Below are 19,134 nucleotides of genomic sequence, written 5' to 3' on the forward strand. Positions count from 1 at the left end.
ATACCGAGAAGAGAGGTAGGAAGGGCGTATGGGTATCAAATGGGTGGATAGTGCACGGCAGCGCAATGGAGTTGGGATCATGAACCACATGGCACGGTTACACTAACACGAAACGTAGAGAGAGAATAAAGAATCTCCAGAAGATTAGATGACACGTCTATGAGATGAGATGAACAGACTTGTGAGATAAGGTATGAAGGGAGCCGGTGGGCTGTCAACAACTCATCAAGTAATGTTACACAGCCACAGTTTCGTCCAGGCTTAGCGCCACCTGCGCCACTGCGCTAACCACATCGTCGCTGCCTGGCGCGATGTTCGTTCCCAAGTGCTTACGGACTGTGCCGCAATCCACGACCTGCTTAAACACAGCGGTTTTCTCGGGTTTTTAAGCCATCGATGGTTCTTTTCTCTCTAGACCCATCAGTTGATTCAGTTTTGAGCGAATAAAGGTTTGGATTGAAGCAATCATGCCTCCCACGGAAAGGAAGAACAATCTCGATCTTTCGATACAGCTCCTTCACCCAGAAACGCCCCTTCACGGAGGCAGCGTCATTCTCGGCCACATCGTTCGCAAATCGCACATCGTCGCCGCCAACGCCACAGTCCGCGTCCGCCTCTTTGGCCGTGCGAAGGCAAAACTCGTCGTATCCCGCGGCAATAACCAAAAGAGCTACTACCGTTCCCGTTTCAACTTTTGGCCTGAGAACGCCGTCGGCGATGTAGTCCACCGCGGACCTGTCCACGTCGCGCCCGGAGCTGGGGGCCAACCTGTATCCTGGCCTTTTGCGCTCGCATTGCCGACGCATACGGATGCTAGGGCCGTGAATGCCTGTGGCGGGGAGAGTGCCAAGGAGGCGTGCTTTTTGCGCCCCAACGTCGGGGGTCATGCTGGCCTAGGGCTGCCCGAGCAACCGCTGCCGGGGACATTTCATTTCGACGGGTCTGGGTTCAACAAGAGCTGGCATGGTTTCGTCGAGTACTGGGTTGAGGCCGAGCTGGCGGTGCATGGGAAAAGCACAGTCGTAAAGGCGGCGATGCCTGTCAGAGTATTTTCGCCTCCGGTGCCATCGCCAATGATCAGCGACTTTAGGCTGGAGAGGCGGAACAAGACTGGGTGCGTGAGCAGTCAGCGGTTGCTACCAGGAATGACTGACGCGGAGCTGTCGTTCAAGCAGAAGACGCAGAAGTTCTTTGGCTCATCCAAAGTTCCCACCTTCCACTACACCCTCGATGTGCAGTATCCCACGGTGATTCAGCTGGGAAACGAGGCGACCATCCCGTTTCTGCTTCATCTGACACCATCCAGGGATCGGACGTCGGATGTTATTGAGGATGTACCGCAGACGGTGACGATAGAGCAGCTGGAGCTGGAGCTGCAGACGACGACGGGCATCATTTGCCCCGGAACTCTTGATCCTCACGACGCAAACAAGACGCGGAAACTCTGCTTGGCGCGATTGAAGCATCTCTTCCAAGCCCAAGATAGCACCATTGTTGTCCCCTCGGGTCCTAAGGAAGTTCCGCTAGACCTTGGTGCTGTCCTGGATTTGCGAGTGGACGCGCTGGGACGACTGCTCCTCGGTCAAAGAAACGGTGCAGGTTCGTTTGGGCAGACGGTCGTTCCTACCTTTGTGACGTATTGCTTAAAGGTTGAGCACGTGTTGCACTGGGAGGTGAAGCTGTCGGTGGCGGGCGAAAGCTGGAAATGTGAGGGAAGTCAAAAGTTGCTTGTTCTGGCACCAGATGAGGATACGGCAAGTGGGAGGACGAGGGCATCTGCGGTAGCTTCGTCATCGAGTGCACCGCCGCCGCCTGTTGAAGAGGTTCCTGCTTATGATGGGCCTAGCGAGGCAGCTCCAGCATATGAGAAGGTTGTGGGCGGTGGGGAAGAAGCACTGGCCATTGAGGGAAAGTCTTGAACGTGGGATAAGACGCAGAAGAGGGAGAGACTAAGAGGAGTTCATGGTTGAGAATCGGGGGATATGAAACACATGATACCCATGCAACGGCGGATTCAGTTGGAAGAGTCTACATGTACGTACCCTAGATCACGAAGATTGAGTATTATTGATGGCAGCACTGGGTCCAACGCGGAAAATCTCAAGAGTGTGTGATATTTTGCTATCGGGTATCTGAGCTAAAACTAACAACGACCTCGAGCCGTGAGACAACGATTTTGATTGCGAACAATCCTCGATAGATATAAAAGTTGTGGGAGAGCGAAAGCGAACTGAGAAGTGGTTTGTGTCGCACTCGGACTCGTGGAAAGGTTCTCAAGCTGGGATGGCCAGCTGGGAAGACATGATCTGGTGCTATTGCTCGATGGCTTTTTGTTATCTTCACGCCTGGAAGACTCGTGCCTCGAGTGCTGTACGGGTCCTCTGTCAGTAAACTTCTCCTCGACGCTTGGCTTCAAAAAACCAGAATCAACTCACATCGCTCCTTCGCAGGTCTACAGCTTGAGCAAACAGCCCGATAACATCCGTCGATAATGTATCGTTCGGCACCGGGGTTGGTATCAGAGCACCAGTTCAAACAAGCTCCAAAGTCGGTCCCAAACGTGCCGCATTCTCCGGCCGTGACCGGCACGACAACAATAGCAGCGAAGAAAGATGCGGCGAGTGCGAACTTCATTGTGATTGAATTCAATAGTGCGAAGTTAAAAATCAAGCTTAATGGAAAGCACCGAATTACGGCAGAATCTGAAAAGGAAATAGCGATAACGAAAGTTTTTTGGCTGAGAAGGTTTGATTGACTGGGGAAAAGGGAAAGTATGTCTCTCTTTTGTAAAGATCTACATCGACGTTGCGTGGCTCTTTTATTTCAGTCAGCATCATTCGCGTTCACTATTAATCTCTCTGACACTTGCAAATACTCGGGCGGGTGCAGGACAGACGTGGAGTTTCATCCCGGAATAGAACCGGAGCAGGCCGATCATTTGGAAACGACCCAGTATCACGGTCACAGATCTACAGTGCTCATTGCTAGCTAAGATGAACGGCGCGCCAAGTGCTGCTTGACGTATCATGTGCATAGCAGTTGTTCCATTATACGCGGGGAGTTAACGAGCGCCGTGGGCACACGAATCATTTCCTAGTGGGAACTCCTTCCCTTCTGCTAGAATCGAGTGGCCAAGCTGGAGTCTGAGGGCCCAGGAGGCTGGTTAGACTGAACTTTAAACCTGAGTTGACAGGGAAGTTCGGATTCTGTAACGGGTTCGAGTCAGTTTTTGGTGCAAGACAATACGCCGCACGATGAGGAAGGCCTCATCGTGACCAGGGTTTCCGTCCGAGAGACCCGTGACGAATTAATATAATCTCCTTCGCGACTGATGATTAGCCGATGGAGCGAGAGAAAGAAGCGACATTGATATGATCAGCATTCGTCTAAGTGCTTGGGGCTCGAGAATTTTGGACTCTCTTTATGACTGAAGTACCTGTAGCAAAGTTCACTGACTTCCTGAAGCCCTGATATAGGGTCCTTCATAGGCTATGCATTGAGAACACGTATATCAAGCCAGGTGTGCATGCCCAAAGCTGAGAAGCCTGGAAAATTGTTTCATTTCGGAGAGGCTACGGGGTTCAGCATTTGGCTGAGCAGACTTCTGGCAACACGCGCAATGAGTTGTTCGCAATCCACAAGATGCTCTTTAGATGAATAGTCACGTCCGATTAGTCAATTCCTCCGCATGAAACTGAGCTTGCTCAACACTATGTAAGGTACACAATATTGGCAGCGAATTTAAGCCTTTCCGATATTGATGCTCACCGTGTCCGCAAACCCTCCCTCCGGAGCATTCACAGTCCAGACCCTGCCTTCAGACATGATGTAATTGGTCAGGTACTTGATGCCAGCGGCAAAGATGCTAACCGCCTTCCTGTCATTGTTGTTGGTCAAGACGATGCCCTTGCAAGTGTAGGTCCACACGTTGCGACTGCCCTGGCGAACCCATCCACCAACCATGTGGAAGGAAACAGTGACGCCCATGAGCAGAAGTGACTTGGGAGAAGCAACTCCATGAGGAATGGGTATGCCGTCAATGCGCTTCTCGAGGGCCAGGGAGGAAGCGACTTCGTCGTTGGATCTAACGACACTATCAAGATGTTAGACACGGAATTCAAGACAGAGCACATCGAATTGACATACTTGGTTGCATCGGAAGACTTGATCTCGGAGCCGATGAGCTGAAGTGAGCCTTTAGCATCTCCTTCGGAAGTGGAGAAATGCTCGACGGGAGGGACAGCCAGGGCCGTGACGGCGGTGGCAAGACTCAATGCTGCGAGGAACTTCATGGTCGTAATCTGAGTGAAGGAATATGAAGGTCGAAGTGGAAGCGATATAGGTAGGCCGTGGTGTCCAAAGTCTTCAAGGCCGGGAGTTCCAGAGACTTATACCGTTTGATCAGAGAGGTTAATGCACTTGCAAGTTCAAGGAAGCTGATGGATCTGCTAGACGCTGTAATAATTACGAGCCTGTACAGCTTCTCATTCGAATGAACTCGAGAGAAAAGGAATATCAATAACACAAGCTTTCGATAGGGGAAAGTCAATCCGCCTGGTGTCGGAATTTGGTAGTTTGAAAGTTGTGGCCTAGTAACCTCCGTGTCGATCAATCTTTCAAGCCAACAAGTCCGAGGTGACTGGACCGGAGACTTTCGCAGTGCACCAGTGGACGAGCGAGGCTTGCCTTGATCAGTATTGGGCCATAATGATTCAGACTTGATAGTAATCTCATTTAGCTTACCTTTCTGACGACATTCTGCTTCGAAAGAAGTAAGTTAAATTTACGCGTAATGAAATGCCGACTTTTCTCTTGAGTCGCGTGCCAAGTTCCCCTTGGTCAAATGATTAGTTGCAAGGTTGACTCATGGTCATTGAGAATGCTCCGCCGTCGCTGAGCACGACGGTGAGATACTAACATGGATCGACTGAAAGAACTTTCAGGATTCAATATCAGATAACGACAATATTTGTCTGTCAATATCCTCGAATCCTCCTTTCAAGACTAGCCAGACAATTTTGAAAATTTCGCGCGCAAATGATGAGTATTGGTTTTATGTGTAAGGTATGGTGATTATGAATCAGTATAATTTAGGTACTTAGGTACGAACAGCAGCGGTGATTCGGTTTCAAGGCAATCAAATATTCTATGTCTGAACAAAGTCCTCCATTCCCCTATCAATTTGGGCGCTTACAGAGTTTCAAAAGTCTCTTGAAAAACTCTATCGCTTGCAGAAGCCGTGGCCAGACTTGCCAGTAATCTTAGGCTGGGTAGAGTCGATGACATCGTTGGCCACGGGGTAGTATCCATCACGAGCCTGCGCCTCGCAGACGCGGTTCCAGTCATCGCCATCAACGCGCTTGTGGGAGAACCACTTGCACTTTAGTCGCGAAATGTTAGCATTAGACCTGACTATTGTCACAGGTGTTGTGGCAGGAGTGAAAAGACTTACCCTGCCCTGACCGTGGTTGTAATTGGCCTGTGATTGTGTTAGTCAATAATTGCCTCCGCCTTGGAACTTCGGTTTCCGAGTATATACAGACCTCGCCCTCGTAATTGTTCTTGCAGGCGTTGAAGGTGAGCTGCCAGTCGTAGGTCCAGCCTCGGCCGTTCCAGGTGCTGCAGGAGCACTCGTAATGAGGGTCCGCGGCGACGCCAGGGGCGAAGAAGGCGCCGAGAGCGGCGAAGAGAACGGTTGAGGCAGAGAACTTCATCTTGGCGATTTGGATCAGGATGATGAAATATTGTCGAAGTGATAGATGGTTGATGATGAAGAAGCGATGATGACGATGAGGGTGGTGATGAAGTGATAGCAAAAGAACGCCGGATACTTGCCTCTTTATGTTCTTCAATGGCAGTCATATTACACGAAAATTGCAATGTAGTTTCCTCCCCATACGAAAAACTCAGAATAATTGGTAGCAAGTAGACTTGACTCGTCCCGCGTCAATAATCTCAGCCGGAACTTCCCAAACACGCCGGTCGCGAGACTGTCGACAACCTCCAGACCTGGTCTCATCATAATTATCCATGTTCTGAGATAGCAAAGTCTTCAGAACACGAGATAATTCTTTATTTTAGTTTACTAGTCTGACCGGATGATCTCGAGACTTTGATAGTCTGCTGTCTCCAGATGTCCATTAAGAGTTGGGTTGACGTCAAGACTTGAGTTTGGAAGCGGTGAACCTCGCAGCTCGAAGTACTCACTTTTAGCCGGCTACACCGATAGTCTAGACCTGATTGGCCTGAAATATGGTCTGGAAAGCATATTTAGGCAGCGTGTTGAGGTATTCGCAAGTATCGATGTTATGTCCATTCACCTTGCCTTAGCTGTGATCCGAAGCCTTATGAGTGCTTGTCTTGGGCTCAGCATTGCCACATGCAGCCCCACATACACGGAGATTAATCAACTTCTAATTCAAGTCTGTCAATATTCCCTGACTACGGATTATTTTTGGGTAAGGCGGGGAGTATCACTGCACGTGTGATATCAGTAAATTGTTTTCCCACGCGGTTACATTACACCTGGTGTTCTACATGCCAAACGTTATGGTACCCATGTCAATTTCTGCCGAAGATTTGGAAATAGTCATGTGTCGACAAACTTCATCGTTCTCATAAATGACTATTGCAAGGGGGTCGGCAGATTTTTGTTGTGGAAACAGTGGCATGGAGCGATCGACATGGGAGAAACGGGTTTACGGCGCATGAGACCTTGAAGACAGGCTGAGTAAAAAGACTAGCCACTTGTTAGCCCCGAGAAGCATGTTCCAGATCGTCCTTACGAAATCACGTCGTATTGATGCGCGGTCTTGGCATGCCCGGGCCCAGCATCGCCATAAGTTAAGCTTTCAAGACGATGGAGTAAATCAAACTAGACTCCCAATTCTGCAAAAACTGCCCGTGAATGGAAATGGTTCCCGCACACAACTTGGACCATGTGCCTAACCTATTTTGACCACCATATCCACTTCTCAAGCTGTGACTTGAAACTTCGATTGTGAGTTGGCGTGATGAATTTGACAGGGCTGAAGTTCTCAACGAACACAGATTTACCGAAGGGTATGGTGTTTCCCTCGCCTCGGACATAGGAGAAATGAGGCTTACAATTATCCGAGATCATCTTTCAGATGTTTGGTAAGTTGGGGAGAAGTAGGACAAGTTCTGAGAAGACTGGTGCTCCAACCTCTCTTGATCTGCATCTGAAACGGGCTAGAGGTCTAGCTTTTTATGTGGCCATCAGAATTGAGTCTTTCTTATTATTTGCCATCTTGTTTTGCGTAAGACCAAATTACTCACCCGTTGCCTCTGTTGATGTTTTGTCACGACATGAATGCCCAATGTATAGGAGCGTTACGGAAGTATGGCGCCGACAAGCCGGCACCAAAGTCTCACGTAAGCGACGATGATGTGATCGAAAGCTGGCAGAATACCTATCCACGTCTTACCAAAAAGGCAGTGTCAAGCGAACAGACATTTTCTAAGAGCTACCCTTAATACTCTAGGCCTCCTCGTGGCCCACGACACAGACGAACATCCTGGGGAGCCATCGTGCAGGGCTAAGCTAGACGACTGGACAGCAGAAAAATTGAACCAGCAATCAAATTAAGAAAAGAAGCGGTTCTGGTACAAAACAGTCACAAAACACGTCTCGAAAAAAAGAAGTAAAAGACTGAGCGTCAAAGCCTCCGTTGGTCCGAAGACTTTTTCGGAGATATTATATGTTGAGTAGGTACCAAATGGAACCTTTGACGATCCAGAAAAGTCAAGTACATAATCAACCAATGAAAAGAAATTGACCGAGAACCCCACGACTTACGGTACGGAGAAGTAAGGTCTTGGAAAGTTGATGTGTAAGGATGGGTCGGGAACTGGTGGTACATGGGTGGCTCAATGACACTCGACCTCCATAACACTACCAGCTAATCAAATCTACAGACCAGGAAATGCATGCCGGCTCAGGCTTTCCTGCACATATACACATTGAGCGATTACACTGTACGCCTTGGTTCTTCCTACTCATCGATCGGAAAGGTCGTGTTGAACGCAGCTAGAATTCTAAGCAAGGCTCATGTCAAAATATCTGCTGATCCCAGACTAAGTACTGATGCATTAATCCAGAGACATGAAGGCCAACGAGAATGACTTTGTTCCGCAAACCGTGCTGGTTTTCAGCGCTTTCAGCAACAGAACTGTGACCTCAATGGATTTTTTCAACTTTGAGGGGCTCGTTCTCTACAAGATGTGTGGACCAGTTTACATCCTTCTCTCCAGTAACATTTCGAGTCAAGATCTCGTCATTTGTGACCAAAGCCACAGAGTCGATAGCCCTTGCAAAGCAGTGCTAATGACCCTTACATCTGCCCCCCAATCAGCATTAGCCCCTATTTTCTGATCCCGCATTGCCAGTGATTGTTATCGTACGGGCCACGGTTGGTGCAAGCACCCGAAAACCCACCTCGATCCTGGTATAGAAGAGAATCAGCCACTTACGTTGCTTCAACAAGCGTTCAACAGAACAACCAACAACTGTTTGCGCTGCCAAGCTGCGGGGTTCATTCTGAACAGCACAAACAATCATTTGAGGAATATAAAGCCGCTCGATCCCCCGTTCAGCGGCTTGAGTATGCCCATTCAGCAGGCGAAAAGACAACCCCCAACATCCTCACTTAATAGACTGGCCCAGACTATTACTTCCGACATGGCTGAAACAGCATCGCACACAGCAAGCAGTCCAGCTGAGCCAGTCTCAGACCCCGCTGTGTCACTGGCACAAGGCGGAGTTTCAATCGCGGCAGCACCCTTGGAAGTAGATGATAACTCTAGCGTCAGTTGCCTGCAAAAGTGTCCGAGAACCACGAGACGTTCGAGCTTACTATTGAAAGACCACCGATGATGCATCAACTATCGACGACCGAATGTAAAGATGCCAGATTCCCTACCCCGCTCCCGAATTGCCGTCCAATAAGAGTGATTAGCTGACGAAGGACTCAATTTCTCCTAGCTCTTCATACACAGCCTCTTTGACATCAAGTGTTGTAGACTACCCGGAAGAGTATGGTCGAACATATCATGCTTTCCGGGCAGGATGTAAGTGAGAAATCGAGGATCAAATGTAGCCCGTCCAGCACAACTCACATAACATCCCGACATAAACAGCATACAACTTTCCAAACGATGAGGTACGAATGCCGCAAATCATACCACTATACGGCCTTTCTAACATTGATTGCATGTCAGAGAGAGATGGATCGTCTAGACTTGACGCATACCATGATTGTCAAGACCATCGGCAACAAGTTCTTCCTCGCCCCCATCAAGGCTGAGGTGACGCACCGCATCCTCGATATAGGAACCGGTACCGGAATCTGTAGGTTGCTTATTGAGAAAGGCTCAATCTTGCATTCTCAGTTTTAACCATGGCTGTTGTCTATTAGGGGCCATTGAGATTGCCGACTTGTTTCCAAACGCCGAGGTACATTTACATGAGCCGTCAACCGCCAAGGCCAGAAAAAGCTGACTTAGAGACTATGTTAGATCTTTGGGAACGATCTGAGCCCGATACAACCAGCTTGGTGAGGATTTTGGACACCAGACATAGGCTGTTAATAGCTAATTTAGAACCAGGGTGCCGCCGAACGTCAGATTCGAGATTGATGATGTCGAAAGCGCCTGGGTTGTCAACGAGAAATACGACTTTATTTTCACGCGATACATGGCTGCTTCAATCGCAGATTGGCCGAAGCTGGTCTATAGAGTATATGAGTGGGTTTGAGACCTCCGATTGTCAGGGAATACTTAGCCACAGAGTGGATCGCGTCCCGTTCCATAGCGAAGTTGAACTGACGTAGTCGTGTGCTAGAAACCTCGCGCCAAACGGCTGGGCTGAATTCCAAGACATGAGCGTTCTCTACGCGTGCGATGACGGAACACTGACCGAGAAGCATGCAATCATGAAGTGGGACCGTCTTTTCATCGAGGCTTGCAAAATGCTGGGGCGCGAAGACTCCCCTGGCCCCAAACTCGAGGGTTGGGTTCGTGAAGCTCCCTTCAAGAATGTGGTTCACCAGCACTTCAAGATTCCTCTGGGTCCATGGGCCAAGGACGCGCACAACAAAGATCTTGGAATGTGCAATCTTGCTCAAACTCTTGAGGGCCTCGATGCATTCACCTTGAAGCTGTTCATTGGGGTGCTTGGATGGACTAGGGAAGAGGTGATGGTGCTGTTAGCCCAGGTTCGCCAAGAATTGAAGAGTGGTACTTTCCACGCATACCTTAACTAGTAAGCTGGATTTACCGAGAGAATTAATTACTTTACTGACGGAATATAAGCCACGTCGTTTACGGACAGAAGATTGAAGAGGAAGAGGAAGCAGCTGCGGACGACTAAGCTGAAGCATGGTATTGTCGGCATGAGACACGCAGAAAAGGTAGATGGAGTGAGGTGGACTGCAACCGATATAATCAATAGGTTAAAGGTAGTGAATTCTCGTCTGATAGTAATTAGAAGACAAGTATAAAAGCTGAGAATCCATATGCGAGCCCGGTAAAAGAAATGCTGCTTCATTCAACCGACAATCAAAGAATTCAGGTTGCTCGCAACCCGCTAATACGCCAAACACCATGTGAAAAAATGGACCGAAAAACACATGACCTCTACCACCACAAGCTCAAATTCAACCGCCTGGTACACCCGCGCGGATGTTGTCGTACTGACTGTTAGGGTAGCTCAGCTGATTGAGACTCTGGTCCTGGGTGCTCGCGCCACCGAGAGCATTGAAGCTAGTCGCCAGAAGACTTCCACTGTCAGTTCTGTCGCCGCTCGCCTCCCAGAACATGGAACCACCGAGGCCCTTGCCTGTCAGGTATGAGACCTTGGTCCGCACCACGGCCGGGGTGTCATAAGAGATAAGCTCTTTGGCGGCCGGATCGTAGCTGTAGGAGGCAACCGCCGTGGCATCGTACAGCTCGGTGGCGCCCGCTCGGGGAAGAGCCTTGTAGTCCCACACTCCGTTCTCCCAGGAACCGCTCCCGATACCGGTAAACGGCTGGCCGATGCCGTTGGTCTGTTCGAACGAGCGACCGTAGATGGGCATGCCAAGTACGATCTTTGCGGCTGGTACGCCGGCTGCGAGGTAATCGTTGACAGCAGCATCAGTGGAGAATGGCGTCGACGAGGGGTTGCTCGGGTTCGGGTACAAGTTCGCCTGATGGCCGCTATTGGCATCCCAGGAACCGGCATAATCGTATGCCATCAAGTTGAACGCATCAATGACATCAGAGATCGCTTTGAGATTCATGACGTTGTAGTGACTGGGGCCAGCAGGTGAAGCAATAGTCAAAAGGTAGTGATAGCCGGGAGTGTATTGGGCGGCGTAGGAGTCCAGCTCGCTTCTGACTGCTTGAAGCAGGAGTACCATGTTAGCTGCTTCGGTGGCGTCGGCTGGATACTCCCAGTCAATATCGATGCCGTCAAAGCCCCAGTCTTTCATGAGTTTGACAGAGGACTGAGCAAAGAGGGCTCGGCCTTCAGGCGTGCTAGCGGCAGCGGGGAAGTTGGTCGACCATGTCCAGCCTCCAATACTAAGCATGACCTTCATGCGGCGGTTGGCCTTCTTCAAAAGGTAAAGCTGTTTGACGCAGCCGTAGGCGTTCGTGCCGACATCGTTCCAAGCTAGATCCCCAATGAGTCAGCATGTGTCGGTGTTATATCAACAACGAACAACAAGCCTTACAATCAGTAGGATAGTGCTTCTCCAAATCGGCGTAGGTATCGGCAGTGTAACTTTGAGTGGGTTGGAATGTTAGCTCGCCTGTTCCTGCGCTAGTCATCTAGGTCGAGCTGTGAATTGACCTACACTTCACCAGTCGCGCGAAGATTCATGAAGGCATAGAGGACATTAGTGATCTGCGATGCTGGAAGATTCTGGGGCTGATAATTGCGACCGTATATCGCCCTTGAATGATATTAGCTGAGCTCTATCACCTCAGGTCTAATAACAACTTGCCAATTAGTGAAGTAGACTGCATTTGTGTAGCCTTGGAGACCTCGCTCCGTGATGTTCGTCGGCGCCGCCGTGGAGGGGCGCACAGCTGTTGAAAGTATGCCACCCATAGTGATTAATGATTGAAGAAGCTTCATCTTGAAAGCGGTAGAAATTGATCCGTTAAATAATTTGCTAAAGGAGTGAATACGAGAATGTCTCTGCAAGTCAGGTACACGTCACTGGACATGAAGCGATCAACTGATCATATTATACTAATCGAGTCCGTCGATGTTAGACAAGACGCTATCTACAGTAGTCAGCCGTCAAGCAACAATGTCATTGTTCAAGTCCTGACGTCCAGTCGTCTGGGTGTGACTTGCAAACCCGGTCCATTCCCAGCGAAACGTTACGCGTCTTCAAATGAGGTCGTCAATTTTGACTAGGCTTGTAGACCCCTTAGATCCGCTTCTGCGATTCATTCTTGGTATGTCGGTCTGTGCATGTGCAAAAATTTGAGCGCGTCGTCTGTTTGTCACGTTCAAGTGGTAGCAATGAAGTTGATGATGACCTGCGAGCCTGGCCGCTCAATGTACCATTAACACACCATAGTCTATTGTACCCACCCAGAGTACTGGTTGCAAGTAACAGCTCGGAGATTCGCTGTGAAATTCTATGTGTCAAGGGAGCGCCAACACCAAAGGTGAGGATTTGGCGATGGTGCCCGGTGAGTGGCTGGGGGCGAGGTGAGGGGCCGGGGCTAATGCAGGTGGTAGCCGACTTTGCTCTGTTAGCACAATAAGAAAAGTCATTGAGATTGGCTGAGTTCTGATATTCTTCAGGACCTACCCTTGAATGGCCATGTGCCTACAATTTGGCGAATGTAGGGCGAATGACCGAGTCGGGGCCGAATGTGACCCTCCACTGCGTTGGTTTATCGCCCGTTTGGGACAGGCCCAATGTGAGCACATGCTTCCTTTCTAGCGAATCCCCTAAAAGCTATAGTTTTCTTATCGCGGTAAGGGAGTTATAGGAGAGACTTGTGACGTGTTTTTGCCAACTATCAATTCCATTGAGTGGCTGTTGTCTTTGATAACTCAAGCCAACTTGCACTGCCGAGACAACTGAACAAGACAGGCTGTCAAAAGAGAGACTGACCCGCAACAGAAACAGCCAAACTCGGTTCAGAGTTACCCCGGCCCAGCACCACATCGAAAGAAATCCTACGGAACTCACCATTCCCTTCAGGAAGGTGAAAATGTAATAAGGCGGCAGCGGCACATCACCCGCTCCGCCCTTTCGTCAAGAACGGCTACATCAGGGGCACCCTTATTGATACTAACACCATCTGAGCAGCTGCCATCTGATGTCTTGCATATTGCAGAGTTGTATCGGCGGTTGACCCCGAGGTTTCCTATGCCATCTGCAATGCCCATGAGGCTCTCTCCAAGTGATATATGATCTGCAACGTTGCAAGTGGAAACCGAAGCAGCGGGTGCTCAAGATTAGGATCTACAAGGAGGAACGAACCACCACTCGACGCCAGGATGATACTCGAGATTTAGGCAACCAGCAACTACTACGACGTTGTGAACGTTGACTACCTCCCGAGTCGCTATCCGGCAATCAACTTGCCACATCTCGTGACTACCTTAGTCATGGAAGGAAATCGGTTCGGTCCGCACGTTACTTTGGTTTGCAACTGACGTTGACCCCGGCCTTCGGCAGTATATATCGTCGAAGGATCAGAGTGAGGAGGCAGAAGCGCCATGAGTTTATTGTTTCAGCGATTGAATCCCCTGCTGCGAGGCACGGGCAAATTGATTGTTGCATTAGATTTGTCTGGCAAACGCTACTCTCTCACTTGGCAGTTCCCACAGTTCCAGTAGCACGTTGCTCTGCAGCTGCATTTGTTACAGAAGGATCTCGAGTCACTGCAGCTGGCGGATGTTGAGGATGCAAGGCTTCTTGAGCCAGGTTACCAGCATTTCCATCGGCGGCCCCGACCTGTGTCTCGCCGCCGGGTTCCACGTCGGCTTGCTTTTCAGCGAGCTCTTTCTGAGCCTTTCTAATACGACGGCCTCGTCTGATGGCCCAGATAGACAGACCCATGACCATAGTGCAGAAGACACCGACACTGAGGCCGATGGCTAGGTTTGCCTCCAGCGGGAGATGTCCGGGGTAATAGCCATCGCCCAGGTAGGTTGTACCACCGTCATAGGATCCGCCTCCGGAGCCCGAACCCGAATCACCTGTTCGACATTGAGATGAGGTAGATGAGCACCAATCCGGCCTGACGCTCGTTGACGCGGGGATCTGAGCTCCGTGGCTTGAGAACGGAATCAGATCTTCCGTCTGCGTGCTGCTGAACTTTGTCTTCGCAAAGCCAATCTCTTCATTGATTAGGTCAAATACCATGTAGGAATGTTTGAGGAATGTGTTGCCCAAGGAGTATGGATAGGAAGCAGACGTGTATGTCGATGTGGAATTTTCCGACTGGACTCCAAACAGGCAGTACTCGGAGGCCGACTCGGTCTCCCAAGACCACTCCGAATGGGACCAAACATCTTGAGACACCACGAGGTCGGCAAGAGCTACATTCAACACAGGTCCCTCCGATCCGTACAGCTGCACAGCCAAGCGACCCGTGGTGGTGTTTTCCGTGCAAGGAATAATCGCGTAGCCGAGGTCATCATTCCAGGAAGCGCCAGCCAGAGCCCAAAGATCTAAGGCTATGTCGTTGGGTAGCACTGATAAAGCAGCATCTGGCGAGAGAAGCACTAGGTTCGAGGTGTCATATGCGTCGGTTTGTTGACGCAAAGATTCTCCGAGAGGCTGTAGGTCATCTGTATCTGACTTACTACCATTGAAGGACGTGATGAAGGTGTCAAATCGCCTGCTTGTTGACCATGACCCCGTTGTGCGCACTGAGAAACGAAGCAGAGGGCCCTCAAACTTTGATGTATCGATCGCACCCAGCAAAAGATTCCCAGACGTGGCGGATGAATCGTCCAGCCAGAGACTGTACGCGGGGGAGCTAATGAGACCATCTTGTACGAGGCGTTCAGGAACGGTAGGATAATTCGAGGTACTGCTCGGGCTCGCGGTAGATTGTGCACTTCCGGTGGTGTTGAAACCCAGGCCAAGGACACCGATCAATACATCTGCCGATTGAACATAGCCCATGATCATCTTGGATATCTGGCTGCCAGCCACGCCTATTGTGTCGCTAATCCATTCTCCCTTAGCTCGGCCGACCGAGTACCTGGTGCTGAAGTCCTCGGTGCCGGGGTTGACGTAGGTGGATGACTCGTTGCTCTGGAATGCGCCGTATTTGCACGAATATGAATCGAGGTAATAGGCGCTCCTGGTGGAAGAAGAATCGTAATAGTCGCTATGGTTGTAATAGTCGCAATACTTGGCGTTTGGGACCCAGGTATGCTCAGCCTGCACAGAAACCCTCAAGGAAATATCTTGTGGCGGTGTACCAACAGTGGCGTTGACCAGATAATTCCAGTCCGTCACGTAAACATCCGTCGCAGAAACTGATCGACGGTCCGCCACGTCTTTGGTTTCGACATTGCTACTGGCCTTCGGCTGAGGTTGATGGGAGAACGGTAGATGAACTTGCGCTAGGGCAGTGGCAGCGCAGCCACTGAGCGCGAAAAGAGCGGACGTCCTCATGACGATGAAGGACAGAAAACGAATGACGGCGATGAAATGCGCATGGTGGAAAAGAAGGGAAAAGGGAGACCAAAAGGCGAAGAGTGATAAAGGAATACATTGTGAGCCGATGCGACGAGAATTTCCGGCTAATGCAAAGCCAAGCGGCACAGTATCTTTCAAATAGGCAGCAGAGCAGTAGCTCAACCAACACGAAGGAATACGATGCTGTAGACAGGGGTTTAGCGATATTACGAGGTGGAGTTCCACCGCTTGAATTGGGTTAGGTGATCTAGAATTCACGAACTAGCTCTAGCTAAAATTCAAGCTTCTTTCTCCAAGCCACCGTCAATGGGCGCCGGCGGTTGGTTCTCAGTTCTCCAAGGTTAGACTTTCTCAAGGTTCCGTCTTCGCCTGAGCCGGCGCGTTGAGAAGCTCCTTTAACTCACCGAAGGCTTTGAGTATGCTCTCCGATTCTCCCTCCCACTTCTTCCGCGACTCTTCCCCGATCTCTCCGTGGCCCATGGCAGCTACCAGATCCGGTCCGGCCCCACCCGCAAAAGCAAGCGCCGGTCGCGTCGGCGCAACCCGGAGTTTCATGCCCTCCAGCGTCTTCTGCGCCTGCGCTGACGCCGAGTTGCCACCCATGATGCCATAGCTGACTACAGCAATGGGTTTGCCGATCCATTCGTTATACAAGTAGTCAATGGCATTCTTGGTGCCGCCAGGCAGGCCGTAGTTGTATTCTGGAACCACAATGATGTAGGCATCGTACTTGGCGATTTCCCTGCTCCACGCTTTGCTGTGCTCGTGGGCGAAGTCACCTGCAGCTGGGACCTGAGCGGGAATGATCTGTTCATCGAAGACGGGAAGTCTGAAAGAAGAGACTTCTACAAGATTCAGATCGATGCCATTGGTGGTAGCATCTGTGGTAATGGTATCTTTCACCAGTTCCGCGACCTTAGTTCCAATGCGTGGGGTTCGAGTGCTCGTCGCGATGACGGCAACTTTCTTAGCGGCACTCATATCAGTGATAGATTGAAAGATTGGAGATCAGAATGTCTGCGATTTGACTGAATTTTGCAAAGGTTCGACAATGCCTGTGTCAGGTTGAAGTTTGATGGAGTGCAAATACTCGAAAGTAAGAGTTGTTGCATGTTGGCTAAACAGCCTTTTATACCAAAGATGAACAGCCAACGCCATGTGCACCTAAATTGTGTTACTCGCTTCTGTCTCCAAGTCTTGCAGCTTCAGCTCTCACGCCGCTGATTCATAATCAACTCAAGTAGTCCTGTTCCAGTCACGCCTGACCACGTCAGAGAGATAATCATTGTCTGTGTTCTCAACTTCTCAGAAGCACGCCAGACCCGCGCGCATCGATCGCGAGAGGCGTCTTGAAGTCAGACAGATGCGCAGCCAAAGACTGCATGTACAGACTACCGCTCTCATATCAGCCTATGAGAGGTGTCTCCTCGTATCAACCCTGTGTGGCTTCTTTGGTGCTTACATCCGCGCGCAGATGTCTACGTTCTTTCGTCCCAACTTGGGGAAAGGCGAAACGAGTCGCGCGCGGGGAACGGTAAGACGTAGCGACCCGCGCGGAGGTTAGTCATCCACACAGAGATACGTCAACGAATGAAAGAGTTTCCCCCGTACAATGTTTCGACGAACCACCTCCACGATCTCCAACAACTCGGTCGGTGCATCGTGAGACTCAAACCAGCGGTGTGTCTTAGTCGTCCCGCGCTGACCCGCCAGCATCTGTGGACCACCAACCATGATCTGGTTAACCCTGCCTCGGTGGCTCAGTGGTAAAGCGTCTCACTCGTACTGTTGTCCGTCATGAGAAGATCGGGCGTTCGATTCGCCCTCGAGGCACCATTGCTTTTGGCATTTTTTATCTCAGCCTCGAAGATGATCTGCTTCACACGGGAATAGAGACTATGTGCTCAAGATTGAGACAAGGTTCAACACTGAGAATATAAGGAATGGCTTTCGTGTGGTTGGGCTTGCCACTTTGTTTTCGGAACTGTTTTTACCAGGACTAATCTCATGCGGCTGAATAAGAGCTTGATATGTACATTGGTTCACTGTTACTATGGCGTTGACACGATAGACAGAGAGATGGTTTCTTCTCGGCGCTTTGAAAGGCAGATCATGCAGATGCCAAATGGTCATAAGATCCGCTCCTGCACATAACATTTTTTCTTTCTCAGTTACATTGTACTGTACTTATTCATGCTGGACAGTACAACGATCCGGAGCAGCAGGAAACAGCGGCATCTCGGCCTGAATTCGGTGTGCACTAGATACAAGTCAGCTATAAAGCCAAACCGCAGAGCTCTTCTGCAGTGAAAACGAACCTTTGACTTGCAGATCGCCCATGGATCAGCGTAATTGATTCTGCACTACAATAAGTGGAATGTTAACACCTAATCTTTCCAGTACCTGGAGATCATCCAAAATTCAGTTACAAGTGAGCAATCTTACGTCTTCAAAATTGCAGTCTGAGGGAGGGCCAGTGCAAAATTGCGCAGAAACACCCTGGAAGATGACAGCGGCGGCAAGGAAGAGCGTTGTGGATTGGAAGTGCATTATGAATCTGTACTCGGAAAGATGCTTGGTGCAGAAGATTGAGCTCGATAGCCAGGTGTCGAAATTTTTGTGATTGTGAAGTGTGAGTGATGTGATTAATCAGGTGATATTGTCAATGTGGATGTTGTAGGACTAAGGTATTTGTACTTATATCATCTACAATTGGCTCAAGCTCCGCAGTCCGTACAGAGTCAAGAAAGATCCACATCGTAAGAGAAAGTTTTCGGAATGATGTCTCAAGGGAAGAAAAGCTGCAGTGTACGGATACTGGACTTGTCGTAAGTAGAGTAAAGGACGTGCCTGCGGAACCAAGCAGCAGCAATTCGTGTGCGCACTAATGGCTACATCCTGTATCTACTATGTCGACTACATATACCTGGCGGATAGCTCCATTTCTTAGTTGCTACCGGGCTTCCATGCAGTGCAATTAAGTTCGCTATTGATAAACATGAGACGAGACCCGCCTATTTTGTAGTTGACTCTGACTCGCTCTCGGCTCAGATGATGGAGTTTGCAACGGAATGCCGGCTTCTTCATACAGCGTTAAAGCATCTGTTGAGCTCCGGCCAACTTGAGCCCTGGGAGTTGAAACGGGATGTGGCATACTGAGGGGAGGCAATGACTCCTAAAGACATTGAGGCGGGTTCAGCTGCGAAGTCCGCCCGTATTCGTGAGTGATGTGGGGGCAGTCTTCTAAATCGTCCATGTTCCCAAGGCTCCGAGTAACTTGGAATCAATTCGACATGCGTTGCCCAACATGTGGCTTCTAGGGAACCATACATGAGGTGCTTAAGTTGGGCTTCAATTGGTGAGAGTCAATGTATAGTAGTTTTGTCTATCCACGTAGATTAAATTGTGCCAAAAAAGCACTAGTCCATGAACGACAAGAGGA

At 49.9% G+C, this 19,134-nt stretch overlaps 7 protein-coding genes across 7 annotated transcripts; 2 read left to right on the forward strand and 5 right to left on the reverse strand.

Annotated features, from left to right (window-relative positions):
- Positions 1 to 467: 467 nt before the first annotated feature.
- On the forward strand, positions 468 to 1,919 carry CCOS01_10879 (uncharacterized protein; the record flags this gene model as incomplete). The annotated part of the gene is made up of 1 exon (XM_060459032.1): positions 468 to 1,919. The coding sequence occupies one exon, from the start codon at positions 468 to 470 to the stop codon at positions 1,917 to 1,919; it is 1,452 nt and encodes a 483-aa protein (XP_060310834.1).
- Positions 1,920 to 2,339: 420 nt separating this feature from the next.
- On the reverse strand, positions 2,340 to 2,634 carry CCOS01_10880 (uncharacterized protein; the record flags this gene model as incomplete). The annotated part of the gene is made up of 2 exons (XM_060459033.1): positions 2,340 to 2,368; positions 2,436 to 2,634. 2 exons carry the CDS (start codon positions 2,632 to 2,634, stop codon positions 2,340 to 2,342), a joined length of 228 nt encoding a protein of 75 aa, XP_060310835.1.
- A 1,107-nt stretch (positions 2,635 to 3,741) lies between these two features.
- CCOS01_10881 (uncharacterized protein) lies at positions 3,742 to 4,292 on the reverse strand (the record flags this gene model as incomplete). Its single annotated transcript, XM_060459034.1, has 2 exons — positions 3,742 to 4,093; positions 4,147 to 4,292. The coding sequence occupies 2 exons, from the start codon at positions 4,290 to 4,292 to the stop codon at positions 3,742 to 3,744; spliced, it is 498 nt and encodes a 165-aa protein (XP_060310836.1).
- A 929-nt stretch (positions 4,293 to 5,221) lies between these two features.
- On the reverse strand, positions 5,222 to 5,714 carry CCOS01_10882 (uncharacterized protein; the record flags this gene model as incomplete). The annotated part of the gene is made up of 3 exons (XM_060459035.1): positions 5,222 to 5,380; positions 5,453 to 5,479; positions 5,544 to 5,714. The coding sequence occupies 3 exons, from the start codon at positions 5,712 to 5,714 to the stop codon at positions 5,222 to 5,224; spliced, it is 357 nt and encodes a 118-aa protein (XP_060310837.1).
- A 3,358-nt stretch (positions 5,715 to 9,072) lies between these two features.
- On the forward strand, positions 9,073 to 10,390 carry CCOS01_10883 (TAM domain methyltransferase; the record flags this gene model as incomplete). Its single annotated transcript, XM_060459036.1, has 8 exons — positions 9,073 to 9,094; positions 9,160 to 9,182; positions 9,241 to 9,370; positions 9,438 to 9,475; positions 9,538 to 9,575; positions 9,628 to 9,765; positions 9,863 to 10,282; positions 10,333 to 10,390. 8 exons carry the CDS (start codon positions 9,073 to 9,075, stop codon positions 10,388 to 10,390), a joined length of 867 nt encoding a protein of 288 aa, XP_060310838.1.
- Positions 10,391 to 10,676: 286 nt separating this feature from the next.
- On the reverse strand, positions 10,677 to 16,673 carry CCOS01_10884 (glycosyl hydrolase family 18; the record flags this gene model as incomplete). Its single annotated transcript, XM_060459037.1, has 5 exons — positions 10,677 to 11,674; positions 11,736 to 11,785; positions 11,859 to 11,957; positions 13,849 to 15,616; positions 16,097 to 16,673. The coding sequence occupies 5 exons, from the start codon at positions 16,671 to 16,673 to the stop codon at positions 10,677 to 10,679; spliced, it is 3,492 nt and encodes a 1,163-aa protein (XP_060310839.1).
- A 1,190-nt stretch (positions 16,674 to 17,863) lies between these two features.
- On the reverse strand, positions 17,864 to 18,242 carry CCOS01_10885 (uncharacterized protein; the record flags this gene model as incomplete). The annotated part of the gene is made up of 2 exons (XM_060459038.1): positions 17,864 to 18,055; positions 18,138 to 18,242. 2 exons carry the CDS (start codon positions 18,240 to 18,242, stop codon positions 17,864 to 17,866), a joined length of 297 nt encoding a protein of 98 aa, XP_060310840.1.
- Between the last annotated feature and the right edge of the window lie 892 nt (positions 18,243 to 19,134).

Source organism: Colletotrichum costaricense, assembly GCF_030867565.1.
Source record: "Colletotrichum costaricense strain IMI 309622 chromosome Unknown Scaffold_11.1, whole genome shotgun sequence".
In the NCBI taxonomy this organism is placed as follows: Eukaryota; Fungi; Ascomycota; class Sordariomycetes; order Glomerellales; family Glomerellaceae; genus Colletotrichum; species Colletotrichum costaricense.